General features: G+C 41.9%; 1 protein-coding gene across 4 annotated transcripts in view; it reads right to left on the bottom strand.

Moving 5' to 3' along the window:
• The window catches only part of LOC104635932 (amine oxidase [flavin-containing] B), a 72,958-nt gene that overhangs the window by 45,543 nt on the left and 8,083 nt on the right, over nt 1-19,332 (bottom strand). For all 4 annotated transcript variants that reach the window (XM_075773755.1, XM_075773772.1, XM_075773747.1 and 1 more), the window contains exons 2-3: nt 8,648-8,742; nt 7,568-7,705 (exon numbers count right to left, since the gene is read on the bottom strand). In XM_075773755.1, the coding sequence (XP_075629870.1) occupies nt 7,568-7,705; nt 8,648-8,742 (233 nt within the window). The remainder of the gene's footprint in view (nt 1-7,567; nt 7,706-8,647; nt 8,743-19,332) is intronic.

Below are 19,332 nucleotides of genomic sequence, written 5' to 3'. Positions count from 1 at the left end.
GTCAGCAGAACTGCTACCTTGGACTTCTGGAGGGCAGACGTTGGCCTCTTTAGGGGCCTCGTTGGCAGAGTCCCTTGGGAGGAAGTCCTGAAGGGCAGAGGAGTCCAGGAAGGCTGGGCATACTTCAAGAAGGAAATCTGAAAGGCACAGGAGCAGGCTATCCCCGTGTGCTGAAAGACAAGCCAGTGGAGAAGAAGACTGTCCTGGCTCAACAGAGAGCTTTGGCTAGAACTCCGAAAAAAAGGAGGGTTTATGATCTTTGGAAGAAGGGGCAGGCAACTCAGGGGGACTACAAGGATGTCATGAGGTTATGCAGGGAGAAAATTAGAAGGGCTAAAGCCCAACTAGAACTTAATCTGACGATTGCCATAAAAAATTATTAAAAATGTTTCTATAAAAACATTAGCAACAAGAGGAGGGCTAAGAAGAATCTCCATCCTTTATTGCATGTGGGTGGAAATACAGTGACAAAGGATGAGGAAAAGGCTGAAGTACTTAGTGCCTTCTTTGCCTCCGTCTTTAACAGTAAGACCAGCTGTTCCCCAGGTACCCAACCCCCTGAGCTGGAAGACAGGGACAGGGAGCAGAATGAAGCTCCCATAATCCAAGGGGAAATGGTTAGCAACCTGCTACACCACTTAGACACACATAAGTCCATGGGTCCGGATTGGATCCACCCAAAGGTACTGAGGAAGCTGGTGGAAGTGCTCACCAAGCCACTTCCCATCATTTACCTGGGGAGGTCCCAGCTGACTGGAGGTTAGCCAATGTGACATCCACCTACAAGAAGGGCCAGAAGGAGGATCTGGGGAACTACAGGCCTGTCAGTCTGACCTCGGTGCCGGGGAAGGTTTTGGAGCAGATCACCTTGAGTGCCATCATGCAGCATGTACAGGACAACCAGGGGATCAGGCCCAGTCAGCATGGGTTTATGAAAGGCAGGTCCTGCTTGACAAACCTGATCTCCTTCTATGACAAGGTGACCCACTGAGTGGATGAGGGAAAGGCCGTGAATGTTGTCTACCTGAACTTTAGTAAAGCCTTTGATATCATTTCCCACAGCATTCTCCTGGAGAAACTGGCTGCTCATGGCTTGGACGAGTGTATGCTTCACTGGGTAAAAAAAAAAATGGCTGGATGGCCAGGCCCAAAGGGTTGTGGTGAATGGAGTTACATCCAGCTGGTGGCTGCTCATAAGTGGTGTTCCCCAGGGCTCAGTACTGGGGCCAGTTCTCTTTAACACCTTTAGCAATAATCTGGACAAAGGGATCAAGTGCACCCTCAGTCAGTTCACAGACAATACCAAATTGTGTGGGAGTGTTGATCTGCTTGAGGGTAGGAAGACAGACCAATCGTAAGAGGTTCAAGAAGGCCAAGTGCCAGGTCCTGTACTTGGGTCACAACAACCCCATGCAATACTACAGGCTTGGGGAAGAGTGGCTGGAAAGCTGCCTGGCGGAAAAAGACCTGGGGGTGTTGGTTGACAGCCGGCTGAAATATGAGCTGACAGTGTGCGTAGGTGGCCAAGACAGCCAGCAGCATCCTGGCTTGTATTAGAAACAGTGTGCCCAGCAGGAGGAGGGAAGTGATCGTCCCCCTGTACTTGGCACTGGCGAGGCTGCACCTCGAGTCCTGTGTTCAGTTTCACTCACTACAACAAGGACATTGAGGTGCTGGAGCACATCCAAAGATGGGTAATGATGAAGCTCATGAAGGATTTAGAGAACAGGTCTGATGAGGAGCAGCTGAGGGAACTGGGGGTGTTTAGCCTGGAGAAAAGGAGGCTGAGGGGAGGCCTTATTGCTCTCTACAACTACCTGAAAGGAGGCTGTAGCCAGGTGGGTGTTGGTCTCTTCTCCCAAGTAACAAGTGACAGAACAGGAGGAAATCAGCCTTAAGTTGTGCCAGGGGAGGTTTAGATTGGATGTTAAGAAAAATTTCTTCACCGAAAGAGTTGTCAAGCACTGGAAGAGGCTGCCCAGGGAAGTGGTTGAGTCACCATCCCTGGAGGTATTTAAAAGACATGTAGATGTGGTGCTTAGGGACATGGTTTAGTGCTGGCCTTGGCAATGCTAGGCTAATGGTTGGACTCTATGATCTTAAACATCCTTTCCAACTTAAATGATTCTATGATTCTATGACTCTACTTGCATGAAAGTTGTGCTAAACTTGAACACGGCATGCCATGCATTTGGACAACTCTAGCCAGTGCTGCTGGCAGATGAATGGGTATGAGAAAACTCCATTCTTTTACAGGGAACTTAACTGAGGTAATGAAATAATCAGCAACTCACTTTTTAAAAGTCCAGTGAGTCGGGAGAGGATGCTTCACATTTCACCCACCATTTTAACCTGAAAGACCACCCTGGATGTGCGCAATGCCAAGCCTGCCTTTTGGTGCTAAGGAAACAACTAGCAGGATTTATCTCATTTACCACTGCAGGAGGAATACTTCAGGTGCAATACACTGTCAAAATAGCCAGGTACCTAAGCCAGCTGTTAGCACTATCCGCACTCTGCACTGAGACAACACAGAGATTAAAAGGAATAAATGTTACTACCACTTTCTAGCAGTGATGCTATAATCTGGGGCATTATCCCACAGAAAGTTCTGGTGGAAAAAACATCTGGAAAAAAATGACAATGATCATCAATGGCAGTGGGGGGATCTACCACAGGCTAACAACTAGATTTTGAGAAACAAGCTTTGTTGGTCTAATGTAGCCAGTAAGAGGAGTCTTGTTGCCAGCCTACGTTGCCAGGTTTCCATGCAAGCTCTCCATCAGCGAAAATGGAATCAGAGGGTGTTCAGCTGGCACCACAGCAAGACAAAGGGTAGATCATCCTGACTGTATATGAAGGAATCAAGTTCTAAAAAGATCAATTTGGCAAACCAGTCATACAAAGAAATGTTTATTTACAGAGATTTAGAGTAGCAGAGTAAACCATTTCCACAGTTATCTTACTTAGCAAAGGAACCTGTGTTACATCTAATAACATTTGATAAATTGGCATTTTAAAATGCAAGAAGTATGCATGGCTATTGGGACTGCACAAAAATGAAACACAAATTGAATTAATGAAGAAAATATGTTGATAACTAAACCCTCACAATAATTGACATGTCTTCATATTTCAACACTTCTTTCCAGGGGCTGTTACATGGCAAAGGTAAAAATTACCTGGACTATATATACTTTGGTTTGTTTTTCCAAGCCAAAAGCTGTCATTTTGGTGAGGAAAATAAACACCACCAGTCAGAAGCTGCAAATCTACCTACCTAAGGTAGAGCCTGAATCTTCTCTTGGACAGCTAAGGAAAAGTTATTTTAAGAAGGGTTTTACATCTGCTTACCAGTCCAATGGGAACACAGTTAGGAGACGATGACTTCTCAGATACTTCTGCTTTTGCTTCTTAAATCTGGATTTATGACCCTATGTTCAGTTATGCTATTGAAAAGCAATGGTGTTCTGGCAGCAATTTGCCTGCCAATTACTACTTGCAGAGATACACTAATTTTCTCACTAAGGCTGATGAACCAGTATTTACACAAAGGAGATTAGTATGTTCTTTTCCTTTCAAAGACCATGAAAAACGCTGCTTAACAAGTGGAGGAAAAAAAAAAAAAAGTAGGGCAAGAAATACAATTTCAAGTTTCTGTGTAGATATAACACACACAATATAAGTGAGACCAAAAATAATCTCACAATAGAACCTGACATTAAAAAAAAGACTAAAGGGAAAAAAACCACACAACCTAATCAAGTTGGTAAAGCCTAATTAGCAAAGACCCACCCAGAGATCAACAAAATGCATTCTTTTCATTTTGTAGTACAAAGAAGCTGCATATATTACTTGTATTAAAAACCCCCTAAAATGAATTTAATTAACTATGAAAGGCTTGATTTTGCCTTTGGGTATATGTAAAAACAGCAGCTGATTTTACAAGATGCACTGTGATGCCTGATTGTGTAGCAAGAGAAGAATTAAAACCTTTAGGTTTCATTGCCTCTCTGGGTTCAGAGGGAAAGTTGTGGTCCAGAATTTAATTAGATTTGGCTGCAGTCACAAAGTGTGGGTCAGCAAGTGAATTCAAATACATGCAAGGGTAACAGACCTTTGCATGTTTTAGAATCTGATTTGCAAGCTATGACTTGAGAGTAGTACTTAAATTTCAGGGAGCACATCAGAACACTGACCATTTTCAGGGAACACATGGGCAAGCCACATGGCTGAAAGTAAAAGATCTTTAAGGAATGTATTACAGTTACGTGAAATGCAAAAGGCTGAAGATTCTTACATCGATTTCACCACAAAACAATGCATATGTTTACTATATGCTGTTCATCTTCCAATTCTTTAACTGCAAGTTATTCTTCAGCTATGATAATACTTTTCCACAGTTGTATAAACACAGAAGCAAAGAGGAAATAAAAGATTTTAAATGAGTGAAATTAGGAGATTCAAAGGAGGAGCTACTGACTCTCAAATATCTTCTCTTTCTACTTCCTGCTTGGCTACCAGGGAATCCTGGCGCACGCTTCTCTCCTTCCTCTCTTCAGGAGCTCTCCTACATGCAGCCACATTGGGAGCTTGAGCCTACAAACTGAATCCAACCTGCAGGCTCTTAGCATGCCTTGGGAGCACCTCAGACAGCAGGTGGCATCTCTCTCCTTGGACACTTTCAACACTTGACTGGGAATGGCCCCAAGACACCTAGCGTAACTATGAGGAAGACACTGCTTCAAGCCCAGGGTGGAGTAGGAACCTCCAAGGGTCCCTTCGAGGGCAGCTTTTTCCACGACGTTGTGTAAGGCGTCATGCAAATCTCACACATGCCTGCCAGCACTCAGACCGAGCCACTTGCCTGCATCAAATTGCCATGGATGCTTGTGGTGGGTTGACCCTGGCTGGGGGCCAGGTGCCCACCAGAGCTGCTCTATTACTCCCCTCGTTCACTAGACAGGGGAGAAAAAGTATAACAAAAAGCTTATGGGTCGAGACAAGGACAGGGAGAGATCACTCGCTAATTACCGTCATCCCCCAGCATATGTTAAGCACATAACCTGTCATCCATGAGTGTGATACTCCGCTCTCATGAGACCCCACCTGGAGTACTGCATCCAGCTCTGAGGGCCCCAACATAAGAAAGACATGGAGCTGTTGGAGCGAGTCCAGAGGAGGGCCACGAAAATGATCAGAGGGCAGGAGCCCCTCTCCTATGAAGACAGGCTGAGACAGCTGGGGCTGTTCAGCCTGGAGAAGAGAAGGCTCCGGGAAGACTTTATAGCAGCCTTCCAGTACCTAAAGGGGGCCTACAGGAAAGCTGGAGAGGGACTGTTTACAAGGGCATGTAGTGACAGGACAAGGGGTAATGGCTTTAAACTAAAAGAGGGTAGATTTAGATGAGATGTTAGAAAGAAATTCTTTACTGTGAGGGCGGTGAGGCACTGGAACAGGTTGCCCAGAGAAGTTGTGGATGCCCCATCCCTGGAAGTGTTCAAGACCAGGTTGGATGGGGCTTTGGGCAACCTGGTCTAGTGGAGGATGTCCCTGCCCAAGGCCAGGGGTTTGGAACTGGATGATTTTTAAGGTCCCTTCCAACTGAAACTATTCTATGATTCTATGATCTCCTAGTAGGTCTTGGCACAGGCACATGAGTGCAAGCCCAGGCCCTCAGCCTTCCTCGCAGCTCCCCCAGGATCTGTTTGCACAGATGCGGGCTTTAACGAAAGTCACAAGGACCTCCAGGCTTAGATGGCTTGAATGCCTCCAGGAGCAGAGCGTCTTCCCCCACCTCTGGATTTCCGGATACAAGTCATACTACTGTATAGATTCCCTGGACTTTTGTCCTAATGCCTTAGTGTCTCAATTCAAGGCCCTTTCTATGCCCAATATACAAAGCCAAGGCATGCCTCTCTCTGCCAGCCTGAGATACGTCCCTGAATGCCAGCAAGTCCCATCAGTGCTGGGTAGAGAGGAAAGCTGAGAGCCTTGACTCACACCAGCACTCACCGCCCTGGGCTAAAAGTTATCCATAGATGACAGTAAAAGGCTACATGCAACCTCTGGCAACTCATGCAATAAGACACTTGTGGGCAAGGCAAGGACTGATTGTCCTGGGCAAGAGCCCAAACTTCTACTTTTGTGCCATTCTCTGTTTTCCTCACTCTGAAAGCCTGTTGGAAAACAAAAGGCTATTTCAACCAGCATAGTAATACCAATATCCCCCCACAAGCTGGTTCCAAGAGATCCTAAAAGGAAATGGGGTCTGACTTACCAAACCAGCAGCCACGTTTGGCAAGCTGCCGACAATAAATCAGGCCCACACGTCAGCTTCAGCTTTGGCTTCAGTGACTTCTGGCAGAATTTTGGAATGCCCCCATGCTAGGATAGCAAGGTTGTCCTGAGAGCTGGTCATCCTGACTGGCCATGTCAATTGTCTTCTACCATTAAGACTTCCCCTCATGGCATGACCTCCTATTGTTATTGAGGAGACTCTGAAGGTTAAATAGTGTGAACAAGCAGAAAATTTGGCTTTGAAGATGATGCCAGAGGCACACAAAACAGAACAGCGTGGATGTACCCATCAGTTCTACCACAGAAGAAGTAATTGTGGACAGTCATCATAGCAAAGCACTTTGAGAACACACTTCTTTTTTATAACAATTGAGTGGGAAAAATATTGGAAAACATGGCAAAACATCTTTTCTCTAGTGCTGTTTTAAAATCTGTCAATGTTTTCTTTAACCTTTGATCAAACACTATAACTACTATCTGATAAATATTTTGCCAGTCATTGCACAATAGCTTTTCACAAGCATATAATGAAACTCAATGTTAATTTCCTCAGGATCAACATAGAAAGTTTCCCTTCTGTGGGAGTGCAACACTGCTCTATATCAGGAAAGGAGAAAGGATGCTCTTTTGGAGAAAGCATAGTACAAATATTGAGAATACGTGGGCTTTTTAACAGCTTTGCCATAGCTGTCCTGTTTCAGATTGTGAACAGATCGTTTAGATCTGCCTCCACAAGAATGTTTGACTCCCAGAGCCTTCTGCAATTACTATTATAATGCCTTTTCCTACTCTGCATGTTAGCTTCCCCATCAGCAAAACCAGACATTGTCTCACATTTCTTCCAGTCAGGATAATTATCACTGGTTTAGGAAGCCCATCCTGGGAAACTTTCAGCCTGCTTGAAGATAATTCTAGGACTTCTGAAAGGTCCATTCAGACACCTTGGGCAGTGTACAGTGACCTGTACAGAAGAGTCACAATTGTACTGTTCATAAACAATGAAGCTTTTTGAGAGCTTTTAACTAAGAGCTCAGACCTGAACCAAGGCATCAGCTAAAAGGATGTGTCTACAGGGTACACAACTACATGTGCATGCATATAATAATTGGTATGATTTCTTCATTACCAACACACTTATTTTTCTCCAAGAAACTCAGATGATGCATACTTAAACAGGTATACTCCACTGTAGCATGGCTGGAAAACAATGAGAAAGGAGATCACTACAACTTGCCTGTCTACAGCAGCATGCTTGACAGCATCTTACCTTGACATGGTGTATTAGGTGCTCAACTTCATTCACTTTATACGTCTCTATTCCTAACTCTTTAGATAATCGCAGGAGACGATTTTGTGTTGGCCCCACATAAGCTCCTCCAAGGTCCACATATTTAACTTGTTTATTCTAGTTTACCACACAAAATACACAAAAGGGGAAAAAAAAGATTAAAAAAAGTAAGTCCTTTGTAAATAATACACAAGTTAAAAGCACAATCCAGAGGAATTCTTTAAGTGAAATACTTCAGAACATTTTGGCCAAGATTCCTCTCCCCATGGAAAATTCCAGTTCTTTGGTAGAGTTCTGGTGTGGCAATTACGGAGAATCTCAGATAAAGATTTCATAACCAGCTTAGTTGACCTGTTGTTACATTACAGCCTTAATAAACACAAGAGAAGGACAGAGTCAGAGACATCCGTGTGTTTCTTGCTCAGTCAGGCATCTCGCCAATGACTAGTTCAAAACAGTCTGTACTAGAAAGTAACAGAGGTAAGATTTTCTAATGAGCAGAGTGGGAGAGGGTCTCCCAGGTCAAGGTCAGGCAGAAGGTAAAGGAGTGAAGGGAGATGTGTTGAATCTAGTTCCCAGCCAACCCTGCCACTCCTCTAGCCTACAACACTCCTCACAGGGCTTGTTACTGTTCAGCTTAAGGCTCTTCATGGCATGGTTGGCCTTACAGGTGGTTTTTCATAGAGAGTTGTCCAGTGTCTCTTCCTGGGAAATGATTTTGAAACTTAGCTAATCATGTTCTCCTTCCCAGAGGAAAGGATTGATGACTCCAGAACCTGCAGATCACATGGAAATATTCTGTCCTCACCATCATGCCAGACCTTCCCTACTCTTGCTAGTACAACATCAGGAAATTTCCCACCTGCTAGTGCTCTAGAAAGTTTCCCTCAAGAAGGTCCTCTAGCAGGAAAGATAAATACTTTTACGTACACTATTCATATAGTATATGTATACTATACAAATATATACACATACATCATACATGTGTATAATTATACATATGTAGAGTATATACTATATGCATGTATATGTAGTATAAACGGGTTTGGAGGTAATTACCCTTATGGTGTAAGTTCTTCCACCAACTCTGTCATTGGCTTCCAGCAACACCACGTTCAAGCCTGACTCAGTCAGCAGTTTGGCTGCCGAGAGACCTAAAAGATAACAAGAACAATTAAAGAACACTTCTTTATATCCACTCCATGGCTTTTGTGACTTGACATGTAAACACTCACATAACTATCCATCCAAATCCTGAATTTTTCATTCAAACACTGCCAGGGGGGCGAGGTGGAATTAAAAAACCCCCAATAATCATGAAATGGAATTGAAAAAAAACCAGTGTGGTTAAATTTTAATTGTGCTGAGCACCTTTTGCACCACATGCTCGGCTCTTCTGATGCATAAGCCAGCACTTGTTATGATAGTCATCCAGCAAGGCAGAGAACTTGGGGAGGACAGCTTTCTGTTTTCTAACATCAGCCTGTCATCTTTTATAACCCCAACAAAAACAATGGAAGAAGCAAAGTTTTATTAGGACTGTCCTAAATTTCAAAAGTTTTCCTGAAGCTTGTTGTAAGTGTCTGCTTTCCAGCTCTAAATATTTTAAAGAAAAGTTCCCACACAGTCAGGTCACAGGTTTTTGCTCCTGAAGAACACATGGTCTGACTCAGAAGAGACAGAATGTGTGCTTGTGTGCGGCAGCAAGAAGAAAAAATATGGGTAAGTGTACAAAAAAAAATAAAATATGTTTCATTCCTCATCCATTTTCTTCATACACTTTCATTTCCATCTTGTAATTCTTGAAGCCGAGACATGAAGAGAGAGAACAATGGGAATACAGGAGGGAACATCTCATTTCAGTTTTGATGCCATAAATCCTCATAATTGCAGAGGAAAATATTAGCGTTAGGCCCTGCAGCAAGTATGTCAAGCCACTATGGAAATGAAGGGAATTAGAAAGGGTGTATAACATGGAGGGAATACAGCCCGCAACCTCTCAACTTCTTAAGATCATCTATACCTTTTACTTCAGCACACAGAGATTTGTATAAAATGAGGTTCTTTCTTTGGCCACATGAGAGTAAATTTCTAGTAGGACGACCAGAGATATATTGCAGAGGGTTACGTCATCCTTATGAACCGACAGGATGTGTTGAAGAAAGTTCAGCACAGGCCAGGCTGGAAGCCACACTCATACATCAAAATTTAGCTATCCTTTCTGGCCCTCTGCCTTCTCACCATCAGAAGGCAATCAGTTTCCTCTCTGTGTCCTAGTACATGTAGTTTTTGAGAAGGAGTCATCCAAAGAGATTGTTCCAAGCATAAGGCGGCCATGGAAGAAATGGCAAAAGTGCTGGCAGGAAAAACAGATGGCCAAAGCTAGCATGGCAGGACTGAATGAAATGATAATGAAGAAAATATAGCAGCCCTGGATACAGAAAGAATATTAATGAGAGGTACTAAAGGTGCTACAGAACACCCTGATCAACAGCTAGTGGCTTGGAAGTAGGAGAACCAGGTCCTATTCCCTGCACTGCAGTGAACCTGCTGCACTGTGCTGTTTAAATCACTTAAGGTCTTTGTTTCCCCAACTGTAAAAAAGAGACAATGGTGTAGACCTATCTATAGAAAGGTTTTGACATTTTTTGAAGAAAAGCAGCAGATGTTTCCATTAAAAGATCATACTGTCCTGCTTTTATTTCTAGCTTCATGGGTTTATTTATCTTGAGTTTTCACATAAGTGTTAGTGAGAAAATCAGTAATGATGCTGATAAAGGTCTTTCCATACTTCCTGACTGAGGAAATTATATTGCAAAAACATCTGACTGGATCAGTGGCCTTGACTACACTCACAAATATTTGAGGATACCAAGCAAGAACAAAATACAGAAAACAGTCATGGTACACAAACACAGACCACCCCTTCAAACAACTTGCAAAAAATGATTGGCTCCTGAAGAAAAAATAGGCAACAGAACTCCTAAATAAATATAGCTTGCCAGTTAAAGAAAAAAAAAGCTGCTGTTCATAAGAGACAAATATTTCATCAGTTGGGAGAGGATCAATAGTAGCGATTAATAATTTACAGAATGAATATATAATCTGAAGTCTGTTGTCATTGCAGGTTTCTGTTGGCTTATCATGCTAACAGGTATTGACTAATCAATTAATAATATTCAGTTACCAACACTGATTAAGGAATATGAGATTTGACTTTCCTTATTAAAATCTAATGAATAAACATTTCAGTCCAGCTGGCAACAAAGGCAGTTTATTCCCAAGAGCTGAATAGACAGAGGAGCTTGTGAAAGGATAGCTCTCTAGACTCAACTGAAACACAGCCAATTCTCAGTGGTCAGCCGAGTTACCACCTCCTTGTTTCCTTATGCACCTTTCATACACCCTATTTCACCTAGTTACTATTTACTCCCTACTGTTTATTTTGGGGCAGGTGCGCTTTTTTTTTTTTTTCTCCCTCCATACATTTAGAGATGTACCTGTTAGAGATGGATAGCAGTTAACTCTTTCCTGATGCAAATACAAAAAACCAAGCCAGTGTTGAGAGGAGGATCAGGGTTATTAATGTATCACTGCCCCATGCCCATTCTCCAGCAGATCAGATCTCTGTAGGGGCAGGAATGCCTCATTGGGGCTGGACTCTATAGTGAAACTTGCAGCCTACAAGGTTGCCAAAATAAGCACCATTTACTCCTTTCCAAGGACTGGTGGTTTACCCCCTTCCCTCAACTACATGACAGTTCTCTTCTGGTCCAAAGTTTTGCTGGAGAAATTACACAGATAACTGCTGACAAAGGCAGGGAACACAGCCTACCTCTAGCTCCTCTCCCTCATCACTAAGAGATGCCAATAATGTAACTGGGGGAAAAAGGTGACAGAAGTGAAGGCAGAAGTTCAGGAGTGTCAGATGGCACAGTGAAGGACCAGATAGGACCTTGTGGCATGCACGGTACAGGATTAAGGCAAGACTGCTGTCACAGATACCACATTACAGTGCAATATTGACAGGCAGGAATTTTGCTATTTTTGGTATCTCACACATTTGGAATCAGGGTACTGCCACATCGCCCCGCACCTGTTCCTTGGAGCTGGACCCAAGATCCCAAATGGGCTCTTGGACTGTTACTATAATAACAGGGAGAGGACTGGATGTTGCAGAGGGAAAGCTCTGAGCCAAAGTGATACAAGGATAGATAAGGTGTCAGGAACAGCAACAAAAACATATTAAAATGGAAATGAATACTAGCACATGAATAGTGGGGCACGCAGTTGAGGTCTGCTTTTCAGAAACTAAGAATTGCTGCAGGAAACTTCTACAAACCACAACCTCTTTTCTGGGCAAGAGTCAGAGTGGCCTCTCTGTGCTTAATACACCAATTGCCACAAACAGAGCATGCACGAAGCCTGTGAAGCAAAGCCTGGAAAAAAATTATCATACATGATGTAAGATTTCCTCTTGAGAAGTTTAACCCTTCACAAGTTTCACACATTTCAGCACTACCTCTGGCTTACCTCCCTCACACAGCACTGACAAAAGGCAGATCTTTAATACTGTCCCTGTTGCTCACAAGTGAGGCAAACCACCACATTCAAATGTAAAGTCCATCCAAAAATGTGACTGATGCTCTTGCTACTCCCATTTCGTGCACAATGTTTTGTCACCCAGCGGCACCTTCCCCTCCTCCAGGAGCATTTCAACAGAATCAGACCTGAATTGCAATATAAGGGCTCGACCACTTTTGCCACCACTTTGCAGAGGACAGTAATTGGGTCCAGTTTCCACCGCTGTTCAGCTTTCTTCAAGGGGCAACAGAGAGCCACATGTAGAGTGGAAAACATACGGTTAAGCAGCCTCACCTGCAGTTCTGCTCAGAGAATCAATAGGCAGATAATTAATGCAGACGACAAAGAAGCCAAGATGATAGGTCTTATTTGAAGCCCCAGACTGAAAATACCATTGTGCTTAGATGATGTTTAACCAGGCAAGCCTTCATCCGTTACCATAGCAACCCGGTAGCCAACCGCAGCCATTTGGAGATATTGGCGAGAGACTGCCTCCCCCGGAATTTTATAATGCAAGTTCAAGCCATGAAAATCGTTTCTCCATCGCGCAGTGCTCTGCATTCACAAGGATCTTACTCAGATGTAATAATCACAATAATTATTTCATCTTCAGTTTCAACTTATTTCTTTCCTGTTTGAGATATCTGTACCTGCTAAACTTCTTAAATTGCATCATTTGATTAAACAGGTTCATTATAACCTTACCTCCTTGCATTAACAGCTTTCTTATATTAAGAGAACAACTGATTTGGATTTTTTTTTTTTAAGAGAGAAATTTAAATTTCTGTACTAGGGCAGAATCCAAACTCCTGTTTGGATTGACAAATGTGACAAGAGTCACATTTTTCATCTGACCTCCAGGTATTATGGGCTACAATGAAGCCCTAGAGTCAAACACACCTGATGATTTAAAAAAAAAAAAAAATTTAAAGTAGATTTTAAAAAAAATGATTAAAATTTCATAGCACCAGTGTGATTCTGCCTGGAATCAGAAAATTTACTGAAATATCCTTTTACCTTAGCATTTCCACAAAAATTTCACTGGAAAGGACATGATTGGAAGTTGCATCTCCGATGCTTCTCTAAATGATACTTGTGCCTTCTTCCATTATAGTTATTTTTTTCATGTAATACCTCTGTCATATGCTGGATGGCTAGACAGCCAATACACAACAGCAATCCCATCAGCAAGTTCTCATTTCTCCATCAGGCTACACCCAATTCCCTTGCAGTGTACAAGGGACAGGGTGGGTAACCTTGAGGGGGGTAGATTAAAAAGCTGTAAATAAAGTTTATTTCTGAAGGCATTCCCACAGTTCCTGATGTACCTTCTCTGTATTATTCACTACTTTATCATGTTCCCCCATGTTTATTATCTCCCTTCTAAGAACAACAACAAAAAAAATCTCTTCCCTCTCATATATGCAATTATAAAAATAATCTTCAAATTCTAAATTTAAATTCATGTAGGGGGCAAAGAAAGAGCCTCTAAGCCACTGGCATTCATTTAATAGTTTCTAAGATGGCTGTCAAAAATTTGTTTACTTTATAACCTTAAAAATTTCTCTCTCCAACTAAAACTGGAAGTTGAACAGAAAGAAAAGCTGCAATCATATTTGTACTGTACTTACTTGCAGGTCTTACTGCAGAACTTAGATGTCTCACACCTAGATTTCCTCAGATTCATGAAATGTATTGATATTTCTCTCTCCTGCTCTTTATTTATTTATCTTAACACCAAAGATATGTTTACAAAGTACCACCCAGGGAAGTTTTAATGTTTGTACCAGATGTCAGACATTTGAGTCTTGCACACAAACATTGGCTGTACACATAGGTTAGAAACATCCAACACTTTTAAAACAGGCAAGGAGCTGATTTTTACCTTTGTTGTGCCTCCACAACTTGGATATAAATGTGTGAAGAACCTCTACACTGGCTTGGTTATTGGCTGACAGCATCCCCCTTGACATCATGTGTTCGAGCAGGGGCAAACACCTGGTTTTCCCAGTGTATTTGCCGGTGCAGCGGCTGCACGCCAAGTCGTCCGTCCAGGCAGCCCCTCGAGAGCTCAAGCGTGTCTGCATGAGCAGTGGCTGCCACAATGTACCTTGTAACTAAAGCCCAAACTGCCAAGTTTCTTGAGGACCTTTTCTTTGCTCTCAACATGTTCGGCCACGTCTAAATCACTGTCTGCAGAGACGTCAGGTAACAGATGCTCCTTTACCCAGAGCCAGCGGGCAGCACAGCCAGCAGCACCGGAGGCTGAGCCTGAGCATTCCTAATGAGGTGCAGGGCAGCAAACAAACATAGCACGAGGATCTGTGACAAAATGCACCTTGGAAATGTCATAATGACTCAGCCTGCTGAACAAGCACAGTCCTCTGCCCTGGGGTGAATGGAGAAATTGTGGCATGTAAAAATGTTTCACAAGACTGATAGCAAGAAAAGGAAACATGCCATAATTTATTATATATAAACAAGTAAGAGTTGAGTTCAGGGACACTAAAGTAAATGAACCCAAGTATTTCTTAACATGAGTATTCAAAAATATTAGTCAGACCACCTCTGTCCATGGACACTTAACATCTTGAAGCTGTTATTTTAGAAGTCTCAGGATTTGTATTTGTCTGCTTTATTTTGAGTCTAAGTCTCATTTTGACCGGGGGGCCAGGAATTTAATTTCTTTTCTTCATCAAGTGGTGAGTCTCACAAAAATCACAAAACCTGAAGTAGCTGAAACGTTAAGAAAAACCAGCAAATCTGTCAAAAACTACACGAAGTTATAGAAGTCGGCATTGCTGGGGAATCACATTGGGAATACAACTTCTCTCACTATTAGTTGTCTGCATACAGCAGTCCTTACCTACCATGTCTGACTCTCCATTTCTCAGAAGTACATACAAAATGCATACAGTAAATACATAAATGAGTTTGACCAAAATGCTGCACTGTACCCAGTGAAACAAAATCCATCTGTCTTAACATCACAGAACTTTTGAGGAGAACCCCTTTGTTAGTGGTCAACACAATTGCAGCATTTAACCTAGGGTAATTGGAATAAATAAAGGGGAATATGACCCAAGCAGTTGAGGTAAATTTTGGGGGATGCAGAAAAACACTCCTTCGACCCATAATAGCCTCTGGGTAAGTTCCTAGGATCTAAAAATTAGATCAGTTAATGGAAGAATCATGTTTGCTGTTGCTTAGACCTTATTACTATAAAGTTCATATAAAAGCCTCCTTGTTTATACTCAGGGTTCTCTGACCTCCTTTTAAGAGATGTCCCAAAAACATCCTGTAAGCCCAGTGCCATTAGCGCAATACAGTTTGCATACGCTTGTGATATTGAAGGGATGGAGGGCAGAACCAGAGAAAAGGCATGTATTTATCTGCAGCTAAACAGCTATTTTGCACCAGTGGGTTTTCTCCTTCAAATTTTCCACAGTTTCTTTATTGCATTACTGCGTTAGAAACTGCAATTTAATAGCATTGTTTTCATTTGTGTTGACTGCTCTAATGAACACAATCCGATTACTGCTCTGCCACTGAGAGATTGAACCTGGCGCTGGTCACCTTTACCTCTGTCACTCATCATTAGCCAGCTAAAATGTTTTAATTGAAATAATGGCTTGAGACAGTAATGCCTGTAAGGCATTATAGATAAGGATTGTAAGCAAAATAAAAAGCAAAACAACAACAACAAAAAAAAGCAAAACTAACATTGGCCTGGGGTCTGGGTGAGTTAAGGTGATAAAGGCATTTTTTGTAACTTTCCTCACATTATGGAAAGGTCAAGGGATTTTGCTCTCGTGAAAAATTCAAAGTACATGCTCAGAATTGTAACAAGAGTGCTACAACAGGGATGGCTAAGAGCACGCTGCCTGCAATTCAGTTCACATCAGGCTGGCACAGTGCTATCAAAAATGGTGAGCATGAATAACAGTCAGGTTTCCTGCTTCACTGCTTTCTTAGTCCTCTGCAAGACAAAGTACACAGCATCCAGATTGCTCCAAGAATTGTCTAGGTGACAATACTTCTGAAAAGCAAAGGGCTATAAGGACAACGAGATACTACAACCCGACAATACCTTTTATTAACTTAGCCCCTCACCTACATCCATATGCTTTCAGGGTGAAGGTAACCTATTAACTTCTCTAATTTGGGCCACCTTTACAAAGGTACTTTAGATATCTGACTCGATCTCATGGAATAAAGATACAATAATTACAGTTCAGAACCTAAAACCATGGCAGAGCTGGGTCTCTTGGTTATTCTCAATGTCTTACCTCCACGTGCTGAACAGTACAGTGAAAGGTATCAAAGCAACTCTTCCTAAGCTGTATCACTGTGCAGCAATGAATGCTACTAAAATGAATATCACTCACCTACAACATTAGAGAACTTAAAAAATACTAATAAAATTACAGTTTCAGAAACTCCAAGGAGCAAAAAAAAGACATTCTCAATCTGTGTAGCTGCTTAAAATGTACATTTACCTAAAATATTTGTACAAAGGACATCATATCATTTCTGCCTAGCACTCTATGAGTAAATATGATTTATTTCTGTCAGAATTTCATTGTCTAGCCGAGGCAATGAGTTTTTCCATCTGAGTGCTGGTTCTGTAACCTTGTTACTGAGGTCAGTATGAGCATCCCCATGAGTTAGTTACTGCAAAGTTACGTGAGCACAGACTCTAGTTCCAACTTTACATGATCTCTTCTCCTAGGCAGTGCTCCTAGATGATTCATCCATGGTGCAGGAGCAGTATTTATTAAGCAGAGTTCTTTAAAACAACATTAAAAACATTCAGTCTACACTTGTCCCAGGCATTGCACCTGGTTCAGTGATAAGTGGTCAGTTATAAGTGAGAGGAGCAAAGTGGTGGTGCCTTAAGCCCAAGCCCTGCCAAGCATGGCATGAAGACGGCTTGTTGTGTTTGGGGGGAAGCCCAGCGCCTTCAGTGCAGTGGTGCTCAGGCTCATGCGCTGAAGCCACAGCTGTTCTGCCCTTGCACAGGGCTTCCCTTTAATGTTCACTGTATTTTTACATATAAAGTTTCCAATGAAACTATAGATTGATGAAACTGAGCGCTCCAGCATTTCAAAGGACCCATATTTCTAGTATCAATCATTTACTCAGTATTCTCTTCATTTTATGGACTTTTCATGTCTTTCTTACAGAGTGGTACACGCCTTCAGTGCCCACCTCACACCTTGAAAGGAAGAGTCGAAAGTTTCTAGGCCCCAGCCAGGTAAAAAAACCCAAACACATTCTGCACGTCCTTTGTTATGGCCCCAGGATATACTGACAAGTTAAAGTTAATTGCATTATTGTTGTGGTTATTATTATTATTATTACTATTATTAATATTATCTGTACTGCAGTATTATCTCATGCTTTCAATTCCAGGGCCTCCTTTGGCTTAGGTCATCCCTTTCTGCTAGTTTACCAACCTAGGCTGCCTCAAAACACAACAGAGGGAAGAAACAAAGGAGATGATAAAGATAACTGAAAGACAAGGCAGCACTACAACAAACATACCATAGCATTGGAACAAACAAAGCTTAGCACAAAGAATCGGGTAAGGCATTATACGGGTAGTTTACTAAAAGCATCCTTTTAGGCATTACTGTTATAAAGAGATACACAAGCAAATAAAATGCCAGCCAGATTTATTCCAACAAAGAGTTTTGCCTTCCATACACAGCAATGTGGGAAAAAAAACCCCTAAGCCATGTCTGGAAAATTTTGCAAAATTATGCAGCATTTGTCTCAGAAGATAAATGCTTATCTGTTTTGCTAAGTCTTGCATGAGCTCAAGCAAAGAATTCTTTTTTTTTAGACCCCTGAGAAAAATAAATGCTCAAAATACATGATCAAATAGAAGATGTGAACTTAAAAAATAAACAGACTATCATTCTCATATCTTAACATTAGAGAGTAACATGTTATTACCCAGATTTCTCAGCATCTGATGACTCATAGGCGTCCATCTAGAGAAGGTCTCTTCCCATGGCAGCTAGCAAAGCACCCAGTAGAGCCACCATGCCCTCATTGCATGGGTATCCATTCTGTTTCTTGTTTTCCTTCATCTTCAGCTAACTATTTTCACCCAGTTGCACCTAATAATTATGGATTTATATCAAGCATATTTCAATGTCACTTTCAAATATCTGCCAAGCCCTACACCAGTGACTTTCTGGAAATTCATACCATCATCATAGCACACATATACAAGTAGGTAAGTGTACACACACGTACAGGCTAGATACTAATAGCTTGTAAAGCTTACAAGGATCTTGTAAAGTTTACAAGGATTTGTGAACATTTTATCTATTTGAACAACTGAAAAATGAAGATGAACCACACCACTTCCCAGCATCCTGTATAATCACTTTACATGCCAGCCAGCTCTTTGCTGATATCCCAAAAAGACCACTTCATTTCTTGACGGCCAGCTCAGGATGAACCATTCCCTAGCTGAGATACCAAAGACTGAGAACATAGATGTCATCCAGAGAAGCCCAAAAGGGAATCACTGAATAAGAAGATTTTCAAGTGATTGTCTTCCCTCCATCTCTAAGTGCAGGCAGGACAAAGTCTTACGAGCCAAACAACTCATAAAAACATCAGTGTTTTATGAAAGAAAAAAATGCTACCATTCGATTTGCACCATTGTGATATAATGCACGGGGGAAAAAAAAAGCGAAGGAAGCATAGAGGAAAAGAGAAATATTCAGGATATAAAATAAAATAATTTACATTCTTTCCTCATTTCTGCTCACTATTCAGCATAATTCACTGATTCAGCCTCTGCCCAAGCTAGCCTTATAAAAAATTAACTCATGTTGGAACAAAAGAGGTGTCTTGTTCCAATATTTAATGCATTCAAACACAGATCTATCACTCAAGCAAACAGGATGCAAGTTTATATGCAAGCTATCCAGGTAATCATGATGCATAGTATGAACTGGCTGTTTGACCAGCTGTTGCCGTGTGCAGTCAACCGAATAGACTGCATTCAATGTTTTATCTTGATGGTATAATTCATATATAAAGACCAGCTGGCTGGGAGGTAGGAGGCTACAAAGGCATCTTCCCTCCCCACCCCCCTCACTCCCAGCTGAGTTATATGGTGGAAACTGTAAAACATG

Source organism: Balearica regulorum, chromosome 1 (assembly GCF_011004875.1).
Source record: "Balearica regulorum gibbericeps isolate bBalReg1 chromosome 1, bBalReg1.pri, whole genome shotgun sequence".
NCBI lineage: Eukaryota > Metazoa > Chordata > Aves > Gruiformes > Gruidae > Balearica > Balearica regulorum.
The sequence above is the reverse complement of the archived record's forward strand: the minus strand, read 5'-3'. Positions and strand labels throughout refer to the sequence as shown.